The 26,426-nt window shown below is 40.2% G+C and overlaps 1 protein-coding gene across 7 annotated transcripts in view; it reads left to right on the top strand.

The window, feature by feature from the left end:
- Positions 1–5,283: 5,283 nt before the first annotated feature.
- The window catches only part of slc38a10 (solute carrier family 38 member 10), a 45,603-nt gene continuing 24,460 nt past the window's right edge, over positions 5,284–26,426 (top strand). For 2 of the 7 annotated variants that reach the window (XM_077200470.1, XM_077200467.1), the window contains exons 1-7: positions 12,927–13,167; positions 14,847–15,063; positions 15,370–15,487; positions 16,172–16,217; positions 16,321–16,414; positions 16,926–17,069; positions 18,206–18,330. In XM_077200470.1, coding sequence (XP_077056585.1) covers positions 14,974–15,063; positions 15,370–15,487; positions 16,172–16,217; positions 16,321–16,414; positions 16,926–17,069; positions 18,206–18,330 — 617 coding nt within the window. In that variant the 5' untranslated portion in view covers positions 12,927–13,167; positions 14,847–14,973. Of the gene's footprint in view, positions 5,442–12,926; positions 13,168–14,846; positions 15,064–15,369; positions 15,488–16,171; positions 16,218–16,320; positions 16,415–16,925; positions 17,070–18,205; positions 18,331–19,759; positions 19,885–26,426 lie in introns of those variants that run through there. The other 5 variants (XM_077200472.1, XM_077200469.1, XM_077200468.1 and 2 more) reach the window with 5 other exon arrangements.

Genomic DNA, 26,426 nt, shown 5'->3' with positions numbered 1-26,426 from the left:
CTCATTTAAGCAAATTTTCTGTAATTTGTTAAATAAACGTTTTGCTGTTCTTGTTGTTTTTCCTTTGGGGGGGATTGTAAATTTACAGATTGTAAATGTATTTTCATCCGTGCCTGAACCGATATGATATTGCCACGTCTGTGATGTATAACCCAGGCTCAAGGTTTAGTGGTAAACAGTAACACCTGCTGTATGTATAATTCATACAAGACCCTCTCTCTCTAACACACACACACATACGCATATACAAGCCTATGTATGTGGAAGAGGCTTGCAGTGACAAAAACATCTGCAAGAGATTTGTAGAGTGAATTGATACCTAATCATAAATAACATGAACATTTGAAACTCATTTGGTAGGCTGGCTGTGACCTCAGAAAAGTTGAAGAGAGCAGGAGGGTTTGCGTATGGCACAGAGAAGTTTTAGGCATGGAGTTAAGTGACTCTAAATGAGATGGGAGATGAGTGCTGTAACATGGCTGCTGATTGTTACGGTATGCCCTACCTCGCTACCTTGATGAGAGGGATCACAGGGATACGCAACCGGACCCGGATACAACGCAAGCCCCCCTTGTGCCCCCTTATTAAGTTGAGTTCAAGATTACACAAATTGTAGCTGGGAAAAATTGAAGAAACTACTCCAATTTTAATATAGTTAAATGAGACACTTTGTGGTTGTTTCAAATTATTGCATAGATTAGATTTTTCACTTCTCGATTTTGCCTGCTTCTACACAGTAAACAATAAATATAAAGTTGCAGTTATGTGAAATAGTGAAGTCAGAATTTCGCAATTGTGAAATATATAGTCACATTTTGAGATTCGAGACTTACAATTTTGAAGTATAAAGCTGCAATTGTACGACAAAATCCCATTATATGTGAGTTATAAGAAATTAAGTTGCAACTGTGAGATGTCACATTTTAAATTAGAATAACAATTACGATAAAGTTGCAGTTATGAGAATTATAGTTGCAATTGTGAGATGTAGTCACATTTTGAAATATAGCCACAATATGATAAAGTTGCAGTTATGAGAAACAACTGGGAGACACAAAGGCATAACTGTGAGATATAGCGACCTTATGAGAAATAAAAGTGCAACTGTGAGAAATAAAGTCACAATTACTGTAGTCTGTCAGTAATAATAAATTACTGGTGCTGAAATGGACATCCCTAGCAAACACTGTTTACAAGCCTGTCTTGCAAGGATACATTAAAAATTGAAGTATTCAAAGCCCTTACGCATGTTGTATGTCAGCGAGCAGAATACACTTTATGTGACAGACTTGGAAAAAGTATGTGCATTCCAATTTCCAACAAGCTTCCAAGAACTTTTCAAATCTGTGGCTTGTAAAAGGTTGCTTGTTCATACAGTTAGTCAAAACCAGCATGAATGAAACTTGTCAGCAAACACACATTTTTTCCCACAGACACTATTTTTAGTAGTAAAAACACTTCAGCCTCACACATGTGATAGTCGTCTGCCTCTGTAAGGAGTAGCACAGCATGTTCCTCGTATGAAAACAACAGCACGCATTATGTGTGGACAGTAGAAATACCAGTGACCCTTAAACAGTGAAGGTTCAAAGTATTGAAATTTTCAATCAGTCTGAATAACTGTCTATGTATAATGCAGTACGTGATTTGAAATGCACACGGGCATTCAAACAAATTTCTGATTGCAACACGAAGCTGATGGAAATATTTTTTTCTGACTCACTTTACTGTTTTATCTCTCCATAAAACAGTTGTCATCACTTGCTTCTGTTGTCGGATCAAAGAGTCTTTTTTTTTGACGGGCAACTAGCCCGGTATCTCAGAGGGCAGCAGTCTTGTTTCTGTTGAAATCGGTTCAGCCCAGGTTGGGTGGGTTTAAATATTTTGACACTGGCTTCTTTAATTTGAATCGGCTTGTTTATGTTCTCGCCTCAGCAGAGGGAATCATAAGAGGAGTCTCTTTGTCCGAATTGCATGTGTTTCTTATCAAGGCAGCCAGGCACAGGCATATTTCCAAACTGCACACAAGGATCCTGTGTGGCCAATGAAAACCTCAAACCCTACAGCGCCCCCTACCTGCACAAACTTGTCTGCTTGTAACTCATTAGTCTTGAAGTCTTAATTGTTCTCTGTTACCTTTTAAAGATTATTTTCCTTGGATCCATCATTAATTATTCACTGCACACCCTCTAACAACTCGCTCTCTCTCTCTCTCTCTCTCTCTCTCTCTCTCTCTCTCAGCGCCGCTACCTCTAGTCAGTGTGATTTGCTGTGTTTCTGTCAGTAGCTGACTCAAGGCAGGTGGAGGGGTTTCCATGTGCTTTCCATTTGCCCTGGACTGAAACGGCCACAATTAAAACCAAATGTGCAACCTGTGGCTCGCGCATGCAGCGCCGCTCTGACACACAGACACGTACTCGCTTGCAAATAGTAGGGCGAACAATAACAATTCAAATTTATTGCCTCGAAACAAAAGGACTGGCTGAACTCTGGAAGTCTGCGTTGTACTGCAGTCTCTGAGCAGGAGAGAGCGTAAAAGTTGTTTTGGTCGGGTTCTAGACGTGCGGAGGCCGGGGTGAGCGAGAGGCCAGGCCGGGGTCACCGGCGCATTTCAGTTAAAAAAGGAGAAGATTATGCAGCCAGCTGAAGTTTCTCCGCTGCAGCCAGAATGTCTGCTGACCACACCATGTAGCTTGAGGACATGGAGACTATGATTAGAGCCCTGGTAGGGAGGGCTGGGGTGATTCTGGTAAGGTCGTATATAAGTACACCCACATGTTGTAGAAGTGCAGGTCCTTATACCTTGTGGGCATATGCACCCCACCTCTGACACCCCGAGGCCCTCTTCTCTTCTGTAGCATGACCTCAGCGAGCTGATAATCATAGTTATTGACAGAACAGGCTCCAACCGTGCTAAACACTCCCTGTGGACAAACCGAGCTCTGATTTTCCTTTCGTCCAGATATAGGCTATGGTAGTGGTTATGTACAGCATTGCTTTAGGGTGAGGTGGAATCAATTTTGGGATGTTCAGGGCACAAACGTTCACATTGCTAGTTTTCATAATACTTTTTGATCGATAGGCAACTTACATTTATTAATAATGTTATCCATAGCACCACTACTACAATTGCTCATACTATGCCTCTAACCTCAAGTAATAAACTTTGATGCAACTAATTGCTTGCGTTTCAAATCGCGAAGCTTCTCAATATATGTATTTTTTTTTTAACGTAAAATTGTCCTGTTTCCTCGAATACAGACAATAAACCTGATCGGAATACTGAGTCACTGCAATGAGACCCAGAATGCTAGTAATTCCCCTTGCAGTCTATTGGCGCTTTTCCATTACCAGTACCAGCTCGACTCGACTCGACTCGCCTTGGCTCGCCTCGACTCGGCTCGCTTTTCGTTCCGTTTTCCATTGCAGAAAGTATCGCCACAAATAGTACCCGGTCGTCATAGCGACGCCTTTCGTTCCTTGTTGCCCCATCAAGCTCTCGCTGGATCCTCTCTTCGGCAACCAAACAAAGGAATGTCTGCACCTCCTCGTTTGACCACGGCGTATTCTTCCGAGTTGCCATAATAATAGTAGTAAGTTTAGTAACTATCTCTGGCTAAACTATTTAAAAAAGGCGGGGTTATTCTGGATACTCCATCTGGCGCGTGCAATGATGACGCAGTGAATAGTGACGATTCTCTCTGACCAATCAGCAGTCGGCATTGTTTTCACGTCACATTTTAGTATCGCCTTAGCTCGCCTCAGCTCGCTTAGAACCTCGCCGGAGGTGGTACGAAAAAAAGTACCCGAAAGCAGGTACAGGTACAACTTTTACACAGTGGAAAACCAAACAAAGGCGAGTCGAGTCGAGTCGAGCCGAGCCAAGGCGAGCTGGTACTGTGTAGTGGAAAAGCGCCATATCTGTGGGCTTCATCTAATTTCATAAGAGCTAATTAAGCAGTGAAGGAGAGGCGGGTAAAGGGTTAGTTCCTGCGCTTGTGCACAGAGGGGAACAGTTTTATCTTTATGTGTCCAAGGGCAATGCCACTCCTCTCTCGTGAACACAAAGTGCCACCCACTATGTGTTCTGTGCCCAAATATTTACACTCACTGCAGGAATGACCCCCACCCCACCCCTCCTTTTGATGCGGTTTACAGCTCAAAACTCACTGGAAAATGTGGCTTTGGCACAAAGTCAATGACTCACAGCAAATAAGCAGCACCATTACAGAAAATAAAGAGCAGGGCTGTTGTTTCAGGACACTTTGGGAAAAAACAAATGGGTGGGAGGATGTAATGACAAAGGGAAGACATGGCTTTATTCCTCAACCACTTTCCTCTGTCCACACCACTGCATCCCCCTACAGCCGCCAAATACATCAATCGCATGGCCCTCTTTTTTCATTTACCTGGAAAAAGGCATGAATTACGGAGCTAAATTTCAGAGAGAGAAGAAAGCAAAGGAGTAGACATGGAAGAGAAATATCCCCTTGAAAGTGCACGCAGACAGGGCACAAGGAGCTCACAAAGACTGCCCTTGATCAGACCAGTGTAAGAACAAAGGCGAGATTGTGAGGACAGTGAAGGCTTTCATGTGGATAGCCACTGTCTGTGTGCAGGCCTCACTCATGTGCAGGCGGACACAAAACCCGGGCCATTCACAACACAAAAGTGGCAACAAAAAAATACAAGTACAAAAGCCCCAAAAAGTATATGAACACTTAGGCTTCACTTGCATGAAAATGCATAAAAATGTCATTGCATATTCACAAAATATCAAACCAGGTGGCATTTATTTAAAGTCACCTCTAATTTCTAAAGTCAAATCTATTTTCTAAATTAATGTTATAGATATTATATACAATATAGCCTATATATATATATATATATATATGCTGAGTATTGTAAGTAAAATATCACAGCTGGTGGGCACATAAAAAATACATTAAAGCAATATCACGTGTAAAATATATGTGTATGGCCATTTATCAGCACATCAGATACTTTGTTTGAATATATACTGTAGCCTATATAATATATATAGTGTATGTGTGTGTATATATATATATGCCACAAATGTTCTCTGTGCTATAAGGATATATAAAAGGCAGACTGTGAACTAATAACTGTTTAGATTTATGTGTGATTATGTTTGCATTTGCTGGCTTTCGACATGAAATAAAAAATAGTGTGTTTCCAGAGCCCAACTGTGCAGTGAAGCCCTTACTTATGGCTATTTAAGAAGACATTTCCTGTTTAGAACAGGATAATGTGTTTCTCTTTGGCCCGAACCTGCGGCTCTTGCCAGCAGCTGCTCTGTGGTGATCCTCACGCATTTCTGCGCCACAGAACGAGGAAGGAGGAGGAGGAGGAAACGGGGCAATAAAACGTGAGGGTCTGAGATTCCAGAGGACCCGGAGCAAGTGTGACACTTTCACTGGGTGAGTGTGTACCTGTCGGTATTTGTTTGTGTTTGAGTGCAATTTTGTGTGTGGTAAGTGTGTGTGTGTTCCTGAGCATGTGTTCTTGAAGGCTGAGTTAGAAGCAGATGCAGAGATAATGGATGTATGTTGATTCTACACTGTCACCACTGTATGGCCATTTGGAGCCATTAAAAATCCCCAAAGTCTCCTTGATTCCTGTTCACTTCAGCTGCTGTGCTCCTTCTGAATTGCATGTGTGCATTTATGTGCATGTGCCTATTAGATCTGACAAAATGATCAAAAAGGAAAACCATGCTGGAAAGCAGGGAGACAATGAATATAAGAAATACATATATAAGTTTCTGGGTAGTTCCACTGGGCTTATTTAATGAAGCGATTTTAATCATATAAAAAATTGAGAGAAGAAAATAAAGAAAACGTTACAAAAACTAGATTTGTGAATGGTGAGTCGTAACGTTATAAGTTATAGCTAAGATATCAAGACTGGTGAGCACATAAAAATACATATCACGTCTGAAAGGTATGATGTTATGGCCGTTTATCATGCAGCACAGGAGGTACTTAGTTCGTTCTAATAAATATTGTTTAAAACATAACAATATAAATATTAAGAACGATTGCGTTAGAACAGGTCTCCGTTGCTTCTAACGTCACGTTAGCAATGACGGTTTGAGGCGAAAATTATTTTATACAACAGTTTAGGGCTGGGCGATATATCGAATATACTCGATATATCGCGGATTGTAGTCCGTGCGATGTAGAAAATTACTATATCCCGAAACTCGCTGACATTTTTTTTACTTTGTTTTCCAACTCTTGTCCTGTCCAGCATCAAAACGCAAGCATAATGATTACCTTCAGGGTTTTTCCTGCATAGACAATTATGAGGCGGCCGCGATTCCCGCTTGTGTCCATTCTCTAACCGTGTAGTTTGCCGATAGTGCTGCACGGATCATAATCCGCGGGTCGAGCGGGCCGAGAAATAAAAACATTCCATTCAATCGAGGGTGGATGACAGCTAAATTAGTGTAATAAAGACACGGAACTCCCATCATGTTACCTAATGTACGGACTTGCGTCTCGCGCAGTTGAGTCTCGCGCAGTTATTTATAACATTAATTATAGTTAAGAAACAATATATAGGCTACACACGACCAGAGTGCTGTTTTCCTGAATGCCATCACGATTGAAACCGAGATATTAATTTCATAACAGTTCAATAAACAAATAGTTAAAATTTGGTTACTTACATTTTTAGACTGTTTTTGTTCTGTTTTAGCAGCGAAAATAGTTCCAAACAACAGAACCATATCGCGTCTCACAGCAACACTCATCCATGATTCATTACTGAATCATTCAGCGTTTTGAACTAACAGTTATTCGCTTGAGTCAAAGATTCAATTGCCCATTATTAAACCGCCTCATTCTGAATCAATCAGCCGTTTGAACGAATCGTTTACATTAATGACTCAATGACTCGCTCATTAAGACGGCCGCCTGCCGCCTCCTACTGGCGGTTTAGTTTCAAAGTATCATTCTTTTCAACATTCCTTATTTGTATATTCAAAAAATATTCAAAACAATCTCATAATCTCATTTAATACAGTTATAATTTTTCAATGTAAATTATTTAATTTGATTGGTAACAGCCTGTCTTATTATTTTAATTGAATGTATTGATAAAATGTAAGAATTTGAAATGAAATTTAGAGCATACATTAAATAAAATTAGGGGGAAAATGCCCTTTATAAAGGTACAAAAAATTGTTCTGATAAGAGTGTTTTCAAAAATGAAAATTGGCAATAAGTTTAAAGGGAGTAAAGCCTCTGTTTAGGCTATAAAGAAATTGTAATTTTGCCAAAAGAAGAACTTTTAATTTAAATAAATGTTAATTGTGTGATATGTTACCATATTATCATGCTTAATTGAATAATTGTAATGTGATGATCAGATGCAGATATCTAAATCAAAGAATATGGGTGGTTGGCGGGTGGATTATTATTTATGGATTATACAGTTTGAACAAGATTGTTTTAATATAGACATATAGAATCATCATACTGGTGTGATTGTATGCATCAAAGTTTTAATTCAAGGCTAAGGCAAAATATCGAGATATATATCGCGTATCGTGACATGGCCTAAAAATATCGCGGTATTTATAAAAGGCCATATCGCCCAGCCCTACAACAGTTCCAATAAACATGAAGTTAATATTATAAGTAACTTACTGTCCAAACACGTCTTTAAATTCGCCTTCAATACGTCTTAAAAACAAAAACAACAGAAGAGCAACGGAGAAGTGGCGTTTCGTTGATGGAATGATTCCGTCTTTTTTAATGAATCGGTTCAATATTCAATGAATCACCGTAGACCTTTGCTGAATTCGGAACCGCATCATACCAAACTACTCTTACTATTTCTGCCATACCGAGATATGGTTAAAAAATTAAAGAATAGAATGCGATTCCGAATTCAGCACGTCATTTGTGTATATAATGAATCAGCGTTTTTGAATCAACAAAATCGGCTGAATGAATGATTCCAAAAACGTATTCATAAAGACACGTGCTGCCACCTAAAGACGTATCGATACTATTTACCTGACTGCAGAAGAAGTTATACACTTTTGGTATTTATCTTAATAATATAGCATTGTTAAGTATTGTTTGACAAGTTTTATTCTTTGACAAGTATTGTCAAAATAAAATGACATAACATTACACATCAAAGCAGTAAGAATTCTCTCCATAACTCAGTGCATTCCACCAGATCAGTTTTTGTAAAATGTATTGTGTAGGCTAATCAAATTTTTTAAAATCTATTTTGTTGTCTAAAACATATTTGGCAACATGAATAATGCCTGAAAAGTGGCAACATACATCTCCTGAATAATAAACGACAACATGAAACAAGCTCTCCTGTATCATGTTTTTCGACTCATTTTATTTTGATGTCAACAAAGACTTTTCATAAGATTCTCTATAATATGCAGCACAAATTCACTTCCCTGGAAGAGAGGAGCCTTAAAGCTATACACTGTTGATGGAGAAGAGAGAGAGAGATTATGGGGTCATGGTCCGTAAAAAGGGGGGGTGGGGGTTATGTGGTTATTCGAAAGAGTGAAAAACTGGTGAGGAAAGGGGGGTATTCCTGTACCCCATCTGTTCCCCTCAGTCACTATGAAGAATATACGTGGCCAGTGATGGGGTCAATCAGAGTGCAGGGGCTGGGTAGCTCACTTGCTGCATGTGAAGCCATGAAAGTCATCTAAAAGAGATTCATTAGTAATGTTCGGGGAGCAATGGCTGTACCCCACTAATTCCTCAGCAGCTGTGAGCCACGCATCTGGTCTCAGCACTGTGCCTGTGATTGGCTGTGTTTCAGTGGGAGGGGCAGAAGAGGGAGGGGCCACAAAAAAGATCTATGATCTATGCTTTTCTCTTTTAAGGCACTGAGCTGCCACTGTATCCTCTCTTTTTACCATGAGGGTTATAATTAGTGAGAAACGGCCGACGCAGATTTCTCAAAGAATTATAGAGAGGCCCGAAAGTGGAATAGAAAGATTTCCAGAGGCATGCGGTGGCCGTTGCTTGTGTAAACTGAGGCCAAATCAAAGCATTTATGGAGTAATATATTATATTTAGAATTCACTTTCATCAAGCAAGTCCTAAATGATCCGTTAGTTTAACAGAAACCTAAAACTAGCCCAATCATTCCCCACTGCCACACAGAAATGAGGTGCCTTCTTTCTCCAAACGGACCCACCTACCAAGACTGTATATCAAAAAATCAGTCAAGTGTCGGCATTGGCACATAACCACATCTCAAAAAAGGATTTTAATTGGAGGAGCTCGACGGGAGCCTACTCGGGGGCCCTTTCTGTGCCAGTCGCATGTAACAGGCCTGGCCATTGACTGGCCCTCCATCCCCCGTGGCTGATATACGGCGGGCTTGTATGAGGATGGCTGTGCATAACTTTGAGAGGAGAGGCTACATAGATCAGCCCATCAGCCCAGCTCTTGTCACCCTCCTTTTTTATGAGTCTGAGGTTTTTTTTTTTTTTTCTCGTGTAAAGATTTATGACAAGTTTTTTCTCTGCTATTTCATGGGTGTTTGAGAGGGGTTAGTTAAGCCCAATTCAACATGAAGACCTGATTGAGCTGTACCAACAGACGCTACTGTAGTTGGCAGTCAGGGGGGGAGGGATGGGTCGGGTACAGAAAAAGACGGAAGGAAAGAGGCAGGGGAATGTTTTAGGCCTGTAAAATAGCCACCTCTCAAGCCGAGACGCTTGCCATGTTTGGGTGGAGAGCAGTTTTTAATGGGGAAAGACAATTTGGCGCTCTTTCTGAAAGACTGACTTTCAGTGAGTGCTTCACAGGCAACCAGCGTCTGTACACATGTGGTCAGACAACTGATAAATGGACAGGACAACTAATTTGAAAGGAAAACATTCTCACTTTAATTACCCCCATATCTTTAAGCTGTGTGAAAACCAAAATTATAGCTGTCAGGCCAAGTAAATACTGAATGCACAGTTTTTCCCTTCACAATTGCCATCTTGTGTGTTTGAGTGTGTGCGTGTGTGTGTGTGTGTGTGTGTGTGTGTGTGTGTGTGTGTGTGTGTGTGTGTGTGTGTGTGTGTGTGTGTGTGAGAGAGAGAGAGCTTCGCCCCAAGCCGTAATAGCAGTATCTGTAACGTAGAGAGATTTAGTCATTCTAATGGTGTAAATGTCATTCTGACACTTTTACTGTCCACATGCACATGCCAAGGAGCTGCCTGTGCATGTGTTACTGCGGGAAAAATTCCCAGCAATGTTGCTGACCCCCACGCAGTGACGCGTCGATGTGTCTGAGGATGTGTTCTGCTTATTTTACTAGAAATATCCATGAAACAATGAACACTGTTTTCAAGCACCAGCTAATATTCTGTGTCATCTCCCAAATGTTCTCCCTAAGCAGAGTTTTAACCACCAAAGACATGGTGGGACCTTCCCTGATATTTCCAATGATGAATTCTTAAAATGTCACCCTCAATCTTGAATTTGGGATTTGGTTAAAAAAAATACAATATATATATATACACGACCGATTTAACTAATTAGTCAATTAATTCAGTGTTTGTGCTTTTTGTTATTTTATTTACTTTATCACCAGGATTATGACAAATTCAGTTCTGAAGAATGGATTCACTTTCAATCGCACACCTACAGTTGGAATGACAGGGAGCGGAATTGAAATTCAACACATGCATTTTGGGAAATAAAGTGTTTTACATAATGTATTACATATGAATTAATTTATTAAAATATCTACCTCTATACAGTAAAAGCAATCAGTTGACAACTTAAAAATGTGAGGAAACCAGTTGCCTTAAAAATATTAAGTAAATAAACTTCATGCGTAATTGAAAAAATGTAATTATCTGGAATTTTCAAGTTATCATAACTTATTTATTTTTCAATTACACAAAGTTTATTTAGGCTACTTTTAGGCAAATTTTCTATCTTTCTCTAATAAAAATCTATCTATCTATCTATCTATCTATCTATCTATCTATCTATCTATCTATCTATCTATCTATCTATCTATCTCTCTATAAACAAACTTCAATGATTTTTTAAAACTTTTTTCAAAACTTTCAAACAATTTTTTAAATGTTGCAATTTTAAACCAATTACAATTTATATACAATTTCATTTAATTTTAAAAAAATCAATTTATTTTAATTGTACTGACATTAAAATTCAAATGGCAAATCTGCATCCTTTTTGCTACTTTATTCCAAATCCAGTTGAATTTGAAAAAATTCTTAATTCAATTCTGAATGACACAAACTTGTGCAGAAAAAGACATTCCAAAGGATTTTCTTCTAAACTGATTTTCTTATCTTCATCACTAAGTCTATTGTATTTAAAACACATCAACATGAATTTAAAATAGATTTGAAACTCATGATTTGATTTAGCAAATCATATTAAAACAGGTGACACTGGAGTGAACAAACACAGACAGGGCTGTTTAGAATACTTAGTAAACCATTGATTGGTGACTAAGCGTTGACAGATTATTGGCAGAGGAACAGGTATTTGTTTCTTTTCCTGAATCAGTCCTTAATTTCAACCAGGCTCCCATTATAAATAGGTCCGACCTTTGGTTGAACGGTTGATTGAGGCATACCATTCTCATTGCACAAAAAACATCTTTTGTTCCTTTTATTCACTATTATCAGCATAATGGCCGTTATCTGCAGCCTTTAGCAATGCTGATGGTTAATAGAGAGGGCTTTAATAGATTTTGGGAGGACAAAGGTAGGCAATGTTTAGCTGCACATGTCAGTCTTTTTGTGTGCAGGGAGAGTTTGCATTAAAAACCTCATTCACAAGGCTGGTTGATGTGTAATTAAATGTGATTACAGCCGCAGTCTGTGTGTGTCCTTTCTGAGGTCACTTGCACACACACACACACACACACACACACACACACACACACACACACACACACACACACACACACACACACACACACACACACACACACACACACACATCAAGCGCTGCAACTCTCCGTCGCCAGGTTTCATCCCCCTTCCTTGGCTTCCTGAGGAGCCTGTGACTTTGGTGGCTGATGGGAAATTTTGTGCATGCCTGAGCTCACAAAGGCTCTCTTTCAGCTGCATGCATGCTTGACCTCTTGCAGTTCATCGCCCCGCTTTGTGCTCCCGTGACCTCGCGCTGACCAGGGGTTTCCCCTGGAGGTCAGCGGTTCAATCGGGTGCCTGTGTCTAATTTCTTGCTGGCTACAGAATCTCTCTCCCCCCGCTGCCAAATCGGCCCAGCAATCTGCCCACGGTCTCCCCTTCTGCTGCTTGGGCCTAATTCCAATCTTCAGGGATTAGGTGTGGAGTGACAAGACCCTCAGGCCAATAGGCTGACTTGTCAGTTAGGTTCGAAGGCCAATGGTACACAATAGCCAGACTTTTCCTGTCTCCTACCTAAAACCAGCCCCCCTAAAACAACACACTAAAATCCCCTCCCAGGAGAGCATATGCCTAACTGGGGCACGCTGGTCCCAACCTCTCCTCCAAAAATATTAGCAACAGAAAAGAAACCTATGTTGCCCGGAATCCGCGGAGCTCCTGTTGCAGATCAACATCCCTTGTTCCTGTTTCCCTTTCCTGCTCAAATCTCTGTCCAAATGAAACAACACCGTGTTTCGTCTGTGTAGGTGCTGTTGACAGACAGAGCCATTGATGTGATCTCTCTGCATGCATAAAACCTACACTGTGTGTCAAAGTAAACCATTGCGGGACTCAAAGATATTGCAGGTGTTGGTTACTTTGAAAACAAAACGAACAAACCGTCAACTTCCAATTTCAGCAATATTTGTCAAATGAAAATGAACCTGGCTAACCGTGACATGCTGTGATGCTGTAGGCAACATGTAATTCCACTCCTGGCCACTGGAGGAAGCAGGGCGCACTAGTGTCTTTGGGAACGCCACACTTTCAGCACTCCGCGTACTTCCTGGTTACAGATTGTGGAAACAAGGTTTTTTGTGCCTATTTCGGGAAATATCTTTCTAAATATTTGTTGAATCTCCTTTAACTTTATACAGACGGCATACACATCACTGGAAGTTTATTAATAATCGTTTTAAAACAGTTATGAACCGATGGTGACATAGAAATGCATGACTGATGGGAAAAGTGTGGACGTGGTATGTAAACAAACTTTTTTTAAAGCATCCTCAGACCTATGGGAAACTTTATGAATTGTGAATGTGGTTAGTTATGAGAAATGTTAATTGTTGCAATATAAATAGCATATTAAATTGGCAAATAATATATATAGTATAGAAGAACTACTTGATGTGTAACTGTATAGTATTCACTCAGTGTTAACTTATACATACTGTCACATGAACTCTTAGTATCAATCTGATAAACTAAAGTGTTTATTTTCTCCATTGATTCAAGATAAAATCAAACACTGCATATTTTCTGTGTATACTCTATGCAAACATGCTGCCATTTGTGATTTTATTGTAAACTGCCCCCCCCCAAAAAAAAATCATCCTACAAAAATGACCAATCAACGTGCTCTATGAGTTGTATAAAAATACTCAAAGTGCTTCTGACAACACAACTGTTGCCGTATGGCAAGCAAACCAAAAACACATTTGACAACTACACTTGCTGTTTGTAATCAGTGCAGCAATTAGATATATGCCATTGGTAATGTTTTCAAGGAATCAGGTTAGTTGAACTTGTCTGTAGTAGACCAACAATAGAAACATTTATTCAATGTATTTCAGGTGTTAAGGAATCTCTTCTAATTTTAGCATATTTTCTATATTTCAGAGTTTATTTGGAGTTGGTTTATTAGTATAAACTATATATATTATATTAGTTTATTAATATAGAATTTGTATTGATTTTATATATACAGTGGTTAGCATAAGTGAATACACCCATGCTAAAGTTGACTAAAAAGAGGAATAAAAATAATCTTTTGGAAATTGATCTTAATGCCTTAATTAAAAAATTAGGAAAAATCCAACCTTTAAGGACACCAATTTTCTTTGTGTATGAATAAGGTATCATAAATAAATAAATGTTCTTCCTCAAATACAGGTTGAATAAGTCAGGACACCCCTATGTTAAATTCCCATAGAGGCAGGCAGATTTTTATTTTTAAAGGCCAGTTATTTCATGGATCCAGGATAATATGCATCCTGATAAAGTTCTCTTGGCCTTTGGAATTAAAATAGCCCCCATCATCATATATCCTTCACCATACCTAGAGATTGGCATGGGTCACTTTCCATAAGATCATCTCTCAATGCAAATCCAACCAGCTATTAGGCTAACTGAAATAAAACCATGCCAATCTCTAGGTATGGCGAAGGATATATGATTATTTTAATTCCAAAGGCCAAGAGAACTTTATCAGGATGCATGCATTTATTTACTTACAATATATTATTCATTCATACATTATTCATTCAGAAAATAGGTGTCCTTAAAGGTTGTATTTTTTAATTAAGGCATTAAGATCAATTTCCAAAAGATGATTTTTTTTATTCCTCTTTTTCGTCAACTTTAGCATGGGTGTATTCACTTATGCTAAGCACTGTATATATATATATATATATATATATATGCTTTGATTTGCATTGATTACTGTTTTTAAGAAACTGTTTGCATATTATTATTCTAATTATGAATAAATTAGCAATTTAATTGTTGAAAAATTATGTATAAGTTGCTATTTTTAATTAACCTGTATAATCCTCTTCATTTACAAAGCATAACACTATAAACAAGAAGATCGAAAATTTCAGTAAGGCTGAATGTGATAATGCTTGTGTTTTTGTTTTCTTCTGTGTCTCCACAGAGCATCATAGCGAACAGTTAAAGGACATCTGTGTCAACCCACTTATCTCTATTAAATCTTAAGCCAGTGTAGAGGCACCACACATACCCGTCTGGACATTAGGGATCTCAGCTGTCCGAGAGCCAAAATGACTGCGTCAAATTCGGGTCTGATCATGAACGTTGTAAACAGCATTGTGGGTGTGAGTGTCTTGACGATGCCCTTCTGCTTCAAACAGGTAAACACATGGTTAAAGTGGTTATGGGAACGTGTGCTGTGCAGTTTTGTGTGCTGATAGGAGGATTCCATATGATTAGGTCTTCCAAATGCAGTTATAGTGGTTTACACACAACTTTGCTGGTTAATAATCTGTAAGCTGAGCGAATCAGAAATTGGTAAACTGCAATTTTAGTTTGTCCACACTATTTTGTATCAGTACAAGAATCAGTGTAACCATGTGACTTTGATTTTAAACATGTAGGACATCTGTGTTCATCTATTATCTATCAAATGTAGAATTTTTTATTTTTCATTCTCTCTGCAGTGTGGAATTGTGTTGGGCACATTGTTGTTGTTCTTCTGTTCCTGGATGACCCACCAGTCCTGCATGTTTCTAGTCCACTCAGCCAGTAACACCAAACGCAGGACTTATGCTGGACTAGGTGAGAGTGAACAAAAGCAACAAACACACAGAGGTTGCATTCATTTTCCATCATTTAACTAAATAACAATGTTTAGAATGTCCAGCGTGTGGATTACTGTGGAATAATTCATTCCATTCAGTTAAAGGGATAGTTAATTAAAAAATTATGTCATTAATTACTCACCCAAACCCGTGAGACGTTCATCTTCAGAACACAAATGAGGAACTTTTTGATGAAAAAAAAAGACATTTCTGTCCCTCCATAAACAGTTATGCAACTAGCACTTTGACACTTCAAAAGGTTCATGAAGAGATTGTGAAACTAATCCATATGAGCGGTTTAGTCCAAATTTTCTGAAGAGACTCACTCGATTGCTTTTTATGATGAAATGATTGAATTTAGGCTTTTATTTAAACTTTACTGAGGATTAAGAGATCATTATAAAACGATATCATGAAATTAAATGCATTTACAAGTTTGAGAAAGCAACTAAAAGAAAATATCTCACTTTATTGATGCAAGTGAATCAAACAAATAGGTCTTCTGCCAAAGCAGTGTTTTTACTACCTTTATTGTCAAAGGGGAGAAAAATAATAATAATAAATTATTTTTACGAGACACTTCTGGAAGAAACTTCCTTTTTTGGTTTTGGTGTTGAAATTTTCTAACCTTTTTCTCTCCCTGATATCTCTCCCTTCCCAGCTTTTCATGCTTATGGAAAACCAGGCAAAGCACTTGTGGAATTGAGGTAAGATGCTTTTGTGGAAATTTTAACTTTTTCAGCTTCAACCTCATGAATGAAGTAAGGTCTTATTGCTTGTATTTTCTACTTGCATTCTTTCTCTTTTCAGCATGATTGGACTCATGCTGGGGACATGCATTGCTTTCTATGTAGTCATCGCAGATCTGGGGTCCAACTTCTTTGCTCAGCTGCTTGGGCTGCAGGTAAGAAATAATCTTCCTACTTTTAGGTTGTCACCAGTCTATAATTAGTTAAACTCCTGTTGTTACTCCAACACATCTTCCAAATCAATTAATTGTTGATACGCAGTGCCCAGAACTGATCATTGCCCTTGTTCACAATTCTCCTGTAATGATAAATTCAAAGGCCACTATCTATAAAAAGTGCTGAGCTAATAAAAAAAGAACACTTCATAGACTTTTTATAACTCTAGAGTAGATTAGATCACAGTTTCTGTGTGAAAATTAACTTTTTATCACACCTTATCACACCAGGTGAATTGAGAAATATTACTGGCCATCAATATATCTTACTAGTTGCTTAACAACCTTATATTGGCCTTCGGCCACCCTGCTCTCTAATGTATTACCATTGGCCATCAAAAAAATAATATCGGTCCACCACTAGTAATTACATTTTATATATATATACTTTTTTGGGGGGTTTTCTTGCCCTGAATATTGCCAGTAACTGCTTTTCCTTTTGCTTTTTCAGGTGACACGTAGCTTCCGTATCGTGTTACTGATCTCAGTCTCGCTGTTAGTCGTACTACCCCTCAGCTTGCAGAGAAACATGATGTCATCCATCCAGTCGTTCTCAGCCATGGCACTCATCTTCTACACACTCTTCATGTTCACGGTGAGTCGTTCCCCTTTCCACTGTTCCAAACTCCAACCCTGTAAAATGTAATATCAGATACCATCAGCACACCCTCATACATATATATGTATATGTGGTATTGATAAGAGGAAGAAAAGGAGTAATTTGATCTTTTAGCATTTTGAATATATAAATGATATGAAATGTTTTGAAATTCATTTATAGCTTTTAAAAAAAATTAAATTAGCCAATTTCTGTTTCTTTTGAGAAGTTTAATGTGGCGATTGGCTGATTTTTGTACAATGTTTAATACAATGTGAGTATGCATCACCATGGCAGCAGGACTTCAATGTCTCTGGATTTTTTGAAAGCTTAAAAGTGAAGCGTAAGCTCTTAAAGAACTAAAGAGAGCCTTCACAGAACGTTATAAAACTCTATTAGGAAAAGATGCTGAATGCGGTGGAGAACAGTTTTTAAATCAAATTCAATGAACATTCAATGTAAAAAGTTTTCGAGTTATATACAGTGAATAATTGCTGAGATCATATTGAAATTCTGTAATTTAACCTGTACGTATACGTTTTAGAATTTTGAGAAATGTAAAACAAATTAGCTTAAAAATGAATAAGACAGATATTTAAGATTCTGCATTCTAGGTCAGTAATTAAATGTAATATTGATGATAAATGATTTGATTGATCATAAATGTGATATTGCTCAACCTCAAGACGGTCAGGTGTTCTTTCTTCCATTGAAGCAAAAAATGCTTGAAGTTCAGGTTTTACGCAGGATTTCACTTGAATTCTGTTGATAATATAATTTGCAATAATAAAATGACAAAAAGGCATTTTCCTCACAACATAGAAGCACTAATGGTTACTAAAGGTCCTGATATCGACATTTTTGACTCAACTTTATGTAATCTGAATATTTTATTATTTTGACATTGAAAACATGGATGTTCCTGGTCTAGTCTATTGCATCACAGTGTAATCACCTTAACAGTTAATATACCTTTTATCCAGCTCCACGGTGTGTTTTTTTCCCCCGCAACCCGATTTATTAGTCTAGTATTTAACCATCTATGTGTCTTCCCTCTGCCCCCTTCTCAACCTCTGCCCGCCCCCATTCCTGATGCTGACTTCTGCCTGACCATCTGATGCACCGGCCTATAGATAGTGTTGTCGTCTCTGCGTTACGGAATAATCAGTGGCTCCTGGGTGGAGCAAGTACATCTGTGGCGCTTCAAGGGTGTCATACAGTGTCTGCCAATAATCGCCACCACCTTCTGCTGCCACCCGTAAGTAAGAGAACGGGCCACTCCACTGCCATGGATTCAGCTACATTACCCAAAAAAACCTTCCTCTTCTGTCCACCTTCATCCAAGCCAAAGCTCTGTTTGTCGGCGCTGTCTGGTTGCGGGTATTTTTGTGTGTGTCTTTGTGTGTGTGTGTATGTGAGGTTAGTGCGTTCGTGGCAGAATTCATATGAATTGTGGGTCGTCAGAGTTGTCTTGACGCCCTGGTAATACCTAGAGTCCCCTGATATATTCCCGCTAGAATTATTCCCTATGGCTGGGTAAGCAGATCCGATAGGGTTGGGATTGGTGGTGATTCTGATGGTTACACGGGCTGGCGCTCTTGATTTTGAAAGTTGATTTTGCGAATGTTTTCTGCAAACGTGTGCAGCAATCAGATTTTATCCTTCAAGATTGTTCTGCATGAAACTACAAAGTTTTCCTGAAAATCATGTGTGGAAGTTGATCAGTACAATTTGTTGCCCCTTAAGTTGGGAAATTCATTTATTTGTTTCTCCCCTTAAATAATAGCTGCCTCAAAAATGAAATTTCTGTAATGATTTATTCATCATAATATTGTTCTAAACCTGATTACTTTCTTTCTTCCATGAAACACAGAAGAAAAAAGTCTGTGCTGTTTTGATGTTTTCAAGCTTCTAAAAGGATGCAAAAACCATAAAAGTGGTCCATACAACTAATGCGCTGTTCTGAACCCATCTGATCGCTTGGTGTGAGAAGCAGTCTGAAGTTAGTTTGTGGTCAGTAAGATATTTTTAAAAGAAATTAATACTTTTATTCATCAAGGATGCATTAAATGGACCAATAGTGTCAAAGACCTTTTTAAAAATTATTTTTCAAATAAATGTTATTGTGAATGAAAATGTATCACGCTTTCCACAAAAATACGAAGTGGTACAACTGTTTTCATCCTTGATAACAATATGAAATGTTACCTGAGAGCTAAATCAGCATATTAGGACAGAGTTATTGCTCCTAAAAATTCAGCTTTTCCAACACAGGAATAAATTACATTTTAAAATATATTAAAATAGAAAACAAATCGCAATACTATTTCACAATATTGCTGCTTTTACTGTATTTTTGAACAAATAAATGTAGCTTTGTTGAGCATAAGAGACTTTTTGAGTAGTGTAGTTTTAGAAGACTTGAAAAATAGTTATCAATCACTTTTTTGTGTTTTTTTTTTAAACTTTAAAATTAAATAGCCTTTAATAAAATTAAAGATGACATCATTTTAATTTTAGGGTAAAGTCCTTTAAATCTCTTTAAACAGATTATAGTGTCTCCATGCACTCTTCCTAGTCAGTCTAAGGGTTTAATCACAGCATCATCACTGCCCTCCTCGTCTTTCCCCCCTCCTCCCTTCTTTCTGGGATGTTCTGTAATCCTCCTGCTCTCCCCTCCACCACAGATGGTGCTCTCCTCCTTCAAACACAGCCTCCTCACTGGCCAGTGGCTGAACAAGGTCATTTACGTTCGGTGGGACGGCGTCTTTCGCTGCATCCCTATCTGTGGCATGGCATTTGCCTGTCAGTCGTAAGTACTCCCCAATCCTCGCACTGCCTCTTGCCTCCTTTCTGTCGCCAATTAGGCTTAATATAAGGCTCCATTTTAATGGTGCAAAAAAGAGCATTCAAGAGCCGATGCATCTTACACAAGTGTGTTTGCTTTGAGAAAATGGTCCTTTGAAGCTGCTTAGCTTGTCATTATTATATTCTTTATCAAATGTCTGAGAAATTGTGTGGCTCTAATCTGCGTGGAATGCCTAACTTGTTGCCTTCTGCGTACTCTTTTTACCGTATTCTTAACACTAACTCTGTTCATTAAAGTCATAGTTGAAACATTTTTCAAAACTGAAAAATCTGTCATCATTTACTCGCCATCATGTCGTTCCAAATCTGTATGACATTCTTTCTTTCATGGAGGAAAAGATCAACATTTAAGTTTTTATTCACTGTTTGTCTTGCTTCCGCTGTAGCTTTTAAATGTTTCGCACATGTGGATAATGGAAAAAAAAAAGGAAGACAGTCATACAGGTTTGGAACAATGAGTGAGTGAATAATGTCAGAATGCGTTTCAGTTGTGACTATTCTTTACCATGAAAGGCCTCTGTCCCTTTTTAACATGTCTGAATAGCTTCGGTTTCTTTGCAATAAAAGATTGACTCACAAGGCCGTCGTGATTTATTCTGTCTGTTGACATCTTGCCAGATCCGCATACAGTTAAACTAGAAGTGCATTTTGATATAAGCATAAATGATGAGTTTTTGCAGCTTTACATAGTTCTTCCATAAGGAGCTCACCGTGACCGGATCGTCCCCTGATGAATTCAACCACTGTGCACTGACGCAGTCTTTGTTTGTATTATGATGAAACTCTGATATGTTGTGGGAGTACCATTAACTAATGTTGAGATCATAGTTAACATTGTTACAGCTCTTTGATATTGCTGGGAGACATTTGTCCAGTGTTTATTCACATCGATAAGAATTCACATTCTTTTTCTCTGTCTTGAACTAATTTCATATCTCTATTCTTTCCTTTCCGCTAGCTCAAATATACTAACCATGAAGGGGGGTTGGTAATGTCAGTGTTTACCTGATCAGGTATTCTCAAGCTTGGGCAGAGAGCGTCATTTACTCACTCCTTTCTGTTTCTAATGTTTCACGCCATTCACCACGCCATGTCCATTCATCTTCCAATTCCAGTTTCTTCTGTTTCCTTTTAATGTGCAGATCATTCTTACTGTAGTTTTTCTATATCCACATTATATTAAATAAAATCTCTACTATACACATAGGGTTATCATAGTTTTGACCTGTCTAATATTGTCTGTTAAATGGATGTTTAATTTAACTATCAACATCCAGGGATGTTAAAAAAAAACTACATTAATGTAATAACTTTCATACATATAAATTTTTATATTTAAACATTACTGTTCAAAAGTTTGGGTTCTGCACGATTTGTAAATGTTTTTGAGATAAAAATGCACAGACAAAAACAGAAATTCATGGAAAAAAAGTAACTTATAGAAATACATATCACACATACATACAGTATAGGCCTATACATATAAGGTTCCTTCTGTTATCTTTAACATGGTGCATGTTTGTGTGTGTCTTGGTTTTTATGTGTTTGGAAGTGAATAGAATTGAGGTGTCTAAGTGTGCGGATGCCAGCACAAATGTGTGTGTGTGTGTGTGTGTTTGAGAGTGAGGGTGTTGGGGTGGAGGAAGTGTCAGTGTTGGATTCTGGTGTGGATGAGGTAATGTGGTTCTTGAGGCTGACTGTAACTCTCCCTTTACACACACACACACACACACACACACACACACACACACACACACACACACACACACACACACACACACACTCTCACTCTTTCTTTCTCTCTCGGGTGACGAGTGATATTTGGCTGTGACTTCTTGGCCAGCATTGACATACAATGCCACTTACACCCGATCATTAGAAGAGCGAGACGGTGCTACATGACCTCTGATCCGACCACAAACAGTTCCTGTCATCGCCTACGTTTATCCATCCATTTACATTTATTACTTTAGTACATTTAGTACGAGCTCTGTTTGATGCCAAATTGAATCATTAGAGAAAAGTTGACTTGTTTGCTCTTTTGACTTAGAGAACAGATACTGTTTATTGTAGAGCAGCATTCTGGGTCCACTGGTGCCCTTATACGGCTCCTGCTTAATGTTTAAATACCACTGTAATGTGTAAACACCATAATAGTGTTATTCCTATCGTAAAATTGTCATGCCAGCTTACACAGCATCAAGTCACAGATTCACAGCTTTAGGTGTTATGACGGAATCATTTTAGTAGTATTACGAAATAATTACTGTGTCAACACTTGGTAGAGGTGTAGAGAAATTAAAGTGGGACTGTAGCATCACCGTCGATCTTCCCCCTTCACACACACTGAAGTTTTCTGCGGGATTTTCGTCTTTTCTGGGGTCTTTTCTCTCCATCTTATGACACTGAATTCTACAAATCTATATAATTCTATAGGTATGTTTCTGAATTCCAGTTTGTGTCCATGTCATGGCTGTAAAAGCATTTGATTGCCCATGCTACTAAGATATGCCCCCCTTTTATTTCTCTCTCTCTCTGTCTCTCTCTCTCTCTCTCTCTCTCTCTCGCTCTCAATTCAATTTGAACTATATTGGCAACATGAAAGATATTGTGAAAAAGCATTTGGAAGGACTTGACAGATTAAAATTTACACTGAAGGAAATTATAAAACTATATTTGCATTTCCTGAAGGAAAATGCAATGTCATGAGACCCAGTATGTGACTGGTTTTCTGTCAGTAGTATATGAGAATCAACCATTGGCTTCTAAATGATGTCAGTTAATAAGTATTTCCTAGGAGAAACCAAGGTAGCATTTACTGGCCTTAAAATACAAATCCTCAATTATGTCACATTCAGATCACGTATTTTGTCTTCCTGGAGACATTTGTAGACATTTATACAATACAGTATGCAAATTTTACAATGGCAAGACAACATATATTAATTTTCAATGAAAATGGGGTCGATAAGATTTTAAATGTTTTTGAAAGAATTCTCTCATGCTCACCAAGCCTGCATTTATTTGATCAAAAATGCATTAAATAATTGCTGTTAAAATAATAAACTGTTTTCTATTTTATTATATTTTAAAATGTAATTATTGTTGTGATGGCAAAGCTGAATTACCTTAGTCTTCAGTGTCACATGATCCTTAAGAAATCATTGTAATATGCTGATTTAGTTCTGGACAAACGTCTCTGGTTACTGATGTAACCTATGTTCTCTGAATAGGGAACGAGACGCTGCGTAGCTTAGACGCAGTGGGAACGCCCTCCGGGTGTGCCGATTGTCTGAAGCCCTTATAGAATCACGCCAATTCATTGGCTGATGGCGCGGGCGCAGTCATGACGCTCCTGCGTCATCATATTATACTAGCGCGCGCGCCATCTGCTCCTCAGATTTCTCTGCCGAAAAAGGAAGCTTGTCGGCAGCGCAAGGAGCTTGGCAGCGAACGCAGCGTCTCGTTCCCTATTCAGAGAACATAGGTTACATCAGTAACCAGAGACGTTCTCTTTCATAGGTTCACTCAACGCTGCGTAGCTTAGACGCAGTGGGAACGAAATACCAAACTCGCCAAGCTAAGCGCTGCCGCAACTAGTACAAGACCAGATAACTCACACGACTGGTTCAGGCAGACAAAACCTGGGAACCTGGAGTCGTATCAAGATCCAAACTGTAGAATCTGACAAAAGTGTGCGGAGAGGACCATCCTGCCGCCACACAAATGTCCTCCAGGAGGGCACCTCTAAAAAGGGCTTGAGAGGAAGCCACGCCCCTGGTGGAATGTGCTCTGATGCTAAGAGGTGAAGGCGCACCTCATAAGCCAGGGAAATGGCTTCTGTAACCCAGTGGGAAATTCTCTGCTTTGATGCGGCAAGCCCACGGCGGCCAGCAACAAAACATACCAAGAGCTGGTTGGATTTTCTCCAACCACTAGAGCGATCCACATATAACTTCAATGCCCGGAGCGGGCAGAGCAAGTTAAGCTTTCTGTCCTCCTCAGAGACAAAAGGAGGAGGATGGAAAGAGCGAAGGTTAACAACCTGAGACCGGAAAGCCGTGGACAAAACTTTGGGCACATAACCTGGTTTCGGTCTCAAAGTCACTCTGACCAAGCCAGGAGCGAAATCAATACATGACTCGCTAACAGAAAGAGCTAGCAAATCCCCCACCCGCTTCAGAGAGGCCAAGGCTAACAAAAGAGTAATCTTGAGAGTCAAAATCCGCTCTGGAGCTGACTCTAAGGGCTCAAAGGGGGCCTCCGTTAAGCCCTCCAGGACGACCGATAGGTCCCAGGAGGGGATTCCAGGGGAGCGTACTGGCTTCAGGCGCCTAACCCCACGCATAAAAGCTGAGACTAACCTCAACTTGCCCAGGGGGATCTCATCCGATTCTCTATGAGCAGCAATAGCGGCAACATACACTCTCAAAGTAGTAGCGGCCGCTCCAGAAGCAAACTTCTCCTGCAGGAATTCCAGCACTGAACAGACTGGGCAGTTGACTGGGTCTATAGCGTGTGCCGAACACCACGATTCAAAAACCCCCCACTTAGAAGAATACAACTTTCTTGTGGAGGGGGCTCTCGCATTCGCAATGGTCTCCTGGACGTCAGCGGGAAGACCAAAGTTTAAAGCTAACGGCCCCTGATGGGCCACACGCATAACTTCCAAATTTCGGGGCGGGGATGCCATATCCTGCCCTGAAGCTGGGACAGCAGATCCTCCCTGACCGGAATCTCCCAAGGGGGGAGTTCCAGGAGAGGAACCAGCTCTGAGAACCACGGCTGGGACGGACAGAAAGGGGCTACAAGTAGGAGACGAGCTCCGCTCTCCCTTACTCTGGACAGAACTGCCTGTATCAATTTGACAGGCGGGAATGCATAAAGCCTCCGCATCGGCCATGGGTGGGCGAATGCATCTATCCCCAGTGGCGCTGGGGGGCTCAGGGAGAACCAAAGTGGGCATTGGGATGACTCCTTTGATTCAAAAAGGTCCACTTCTGCCTTTCCGAACACTTCCCAGATCAGGGCTACTGTTCGGCGGTTCAACATCCATTCCCCCGACTCGAGTTTCTGCCTCAACAGAAAATCTGCTGCGAGGTTCAGGACCCCCGGAACATGGACTGCCCTCAGTGACAGGAATTTGTCTTGAGACCATAGGAGAAGGCGGCGCGCATGCCTGTCCAGGGTGCGCGACCGTGAACCCCCCTGTCGGTTTACATGAGACACCACCGCCATATTGTCTGTTCTGACAATGACATGATGCCCTTTGAGAAAGGGGAGAAAATGAAGGAGGGCCAGGGAAACAGCTCTCAGCTCTAAGCTGTTTATGTGCCAATTGAGAGTCTCCCCAGTCCACACTCCGTATGCTGGCCTGCCCTCGAAAACCGCACCCCATCCGGTTAGAGAGGCATCCGTCGTAATCATTTGGCGACGGAAAACCGCACCCATGCTGACCCCTTTCTGAAGGAAAAGAGGGTCCCGCCAAATTGAAAGCGCGCGGAAACAACTGCGCGACACCTTCAACAGGCGAAAAGCCGATCCTGTGGACCGGGCACCTGAGAGTTTCATCCACCACAGAAACGGTCTCATGTGGAGCAACCCTAAGGGGAGCACGGGGGATGCTGCGGCCATGAGACCCAGCAGCCTGCGACAATTGCCCACAGAAACATGATGGCCGAGCGAGAAGCGGGCCAAACATGTCAGAAGACTGGAAATCCGGGCAGGAGCCAAAGGGGCCTGCATCAGAACGGAATCCAGGCGCACCCCTAAGAAGACTGTGCATAGAGCTGGGGCAAGAACACTCTTCTCTGTGTTCAACCTCAGGCCGAGAGACTGGATGTGACGAAGGACAATGTCCCTGTGGTGAGTCACTAATTCCCTGGAGTTGGCCAAGAGGAGCCAATCGTCCAGGTAATTGAGTATACGGATGCCCTGGAGCCGCAACGGGGCCAGAGCAGCATCCATACACTTTGTAAATGTTCTCGGAGCTAGAGCGAGACCAAAGGGAAGGACCCTGTATTGGTATGCTTTTTCTCCGAAGGCGAACCTGAGGAACCTCCTGTGTCGCCGTACGACCTGAATATGAAAATATGCATCCTTCAGGTCTACTGTCACGAACCAGTCCCCTGCCCGAATCTGAGATATGATAGCTTTTAGCGTCAACATCTTGAATTTCCCTTTGTAAAGAGAGAAATTCAGCCGGCGCAGGTCTAGTATCGGTCGCAGACCTCCGCCCTTTTTCGGGACCAAGAAGTAGCGGCTGAAGAAGCCTTGCTCGACTTCCTTCGGAGGAACCTCTTCTATAGCTCCCTTGAGGAGAAGGGACGAAATCTCCCGCTGTAGAACAGAAGCCTCTGGGGCGCTGTTGACTACAGTAGGACAGACCCTGTTGAAGCAAGGGGGCGGGCGACAGAACTGAAGTGTGTAGCCGAGCCGAACCGTGCGGAGGATCCAGGGCGATACCCCTGGCAGACGCCTCCATTC

Source organism: Siphateles boraxobius, unplaced genomic scaffold (assembly GCF_051911475.1).
Source record: "Siphateles boraxobius isolate OS27281-9 unplaced genomic scaffold, OSU_SipBor_1 46, whole genome shotgun sequence".
Taxonomy (NCBI): Eukaryota; Metazoa; Chordata; class Actinopteri; order Cypriniformes; family Leuciscidae; genus Siphateles; species Siphateles boraxobius.
This window is presented reverse-complemented; position numbering and strand designations above follow the sequence as displayed.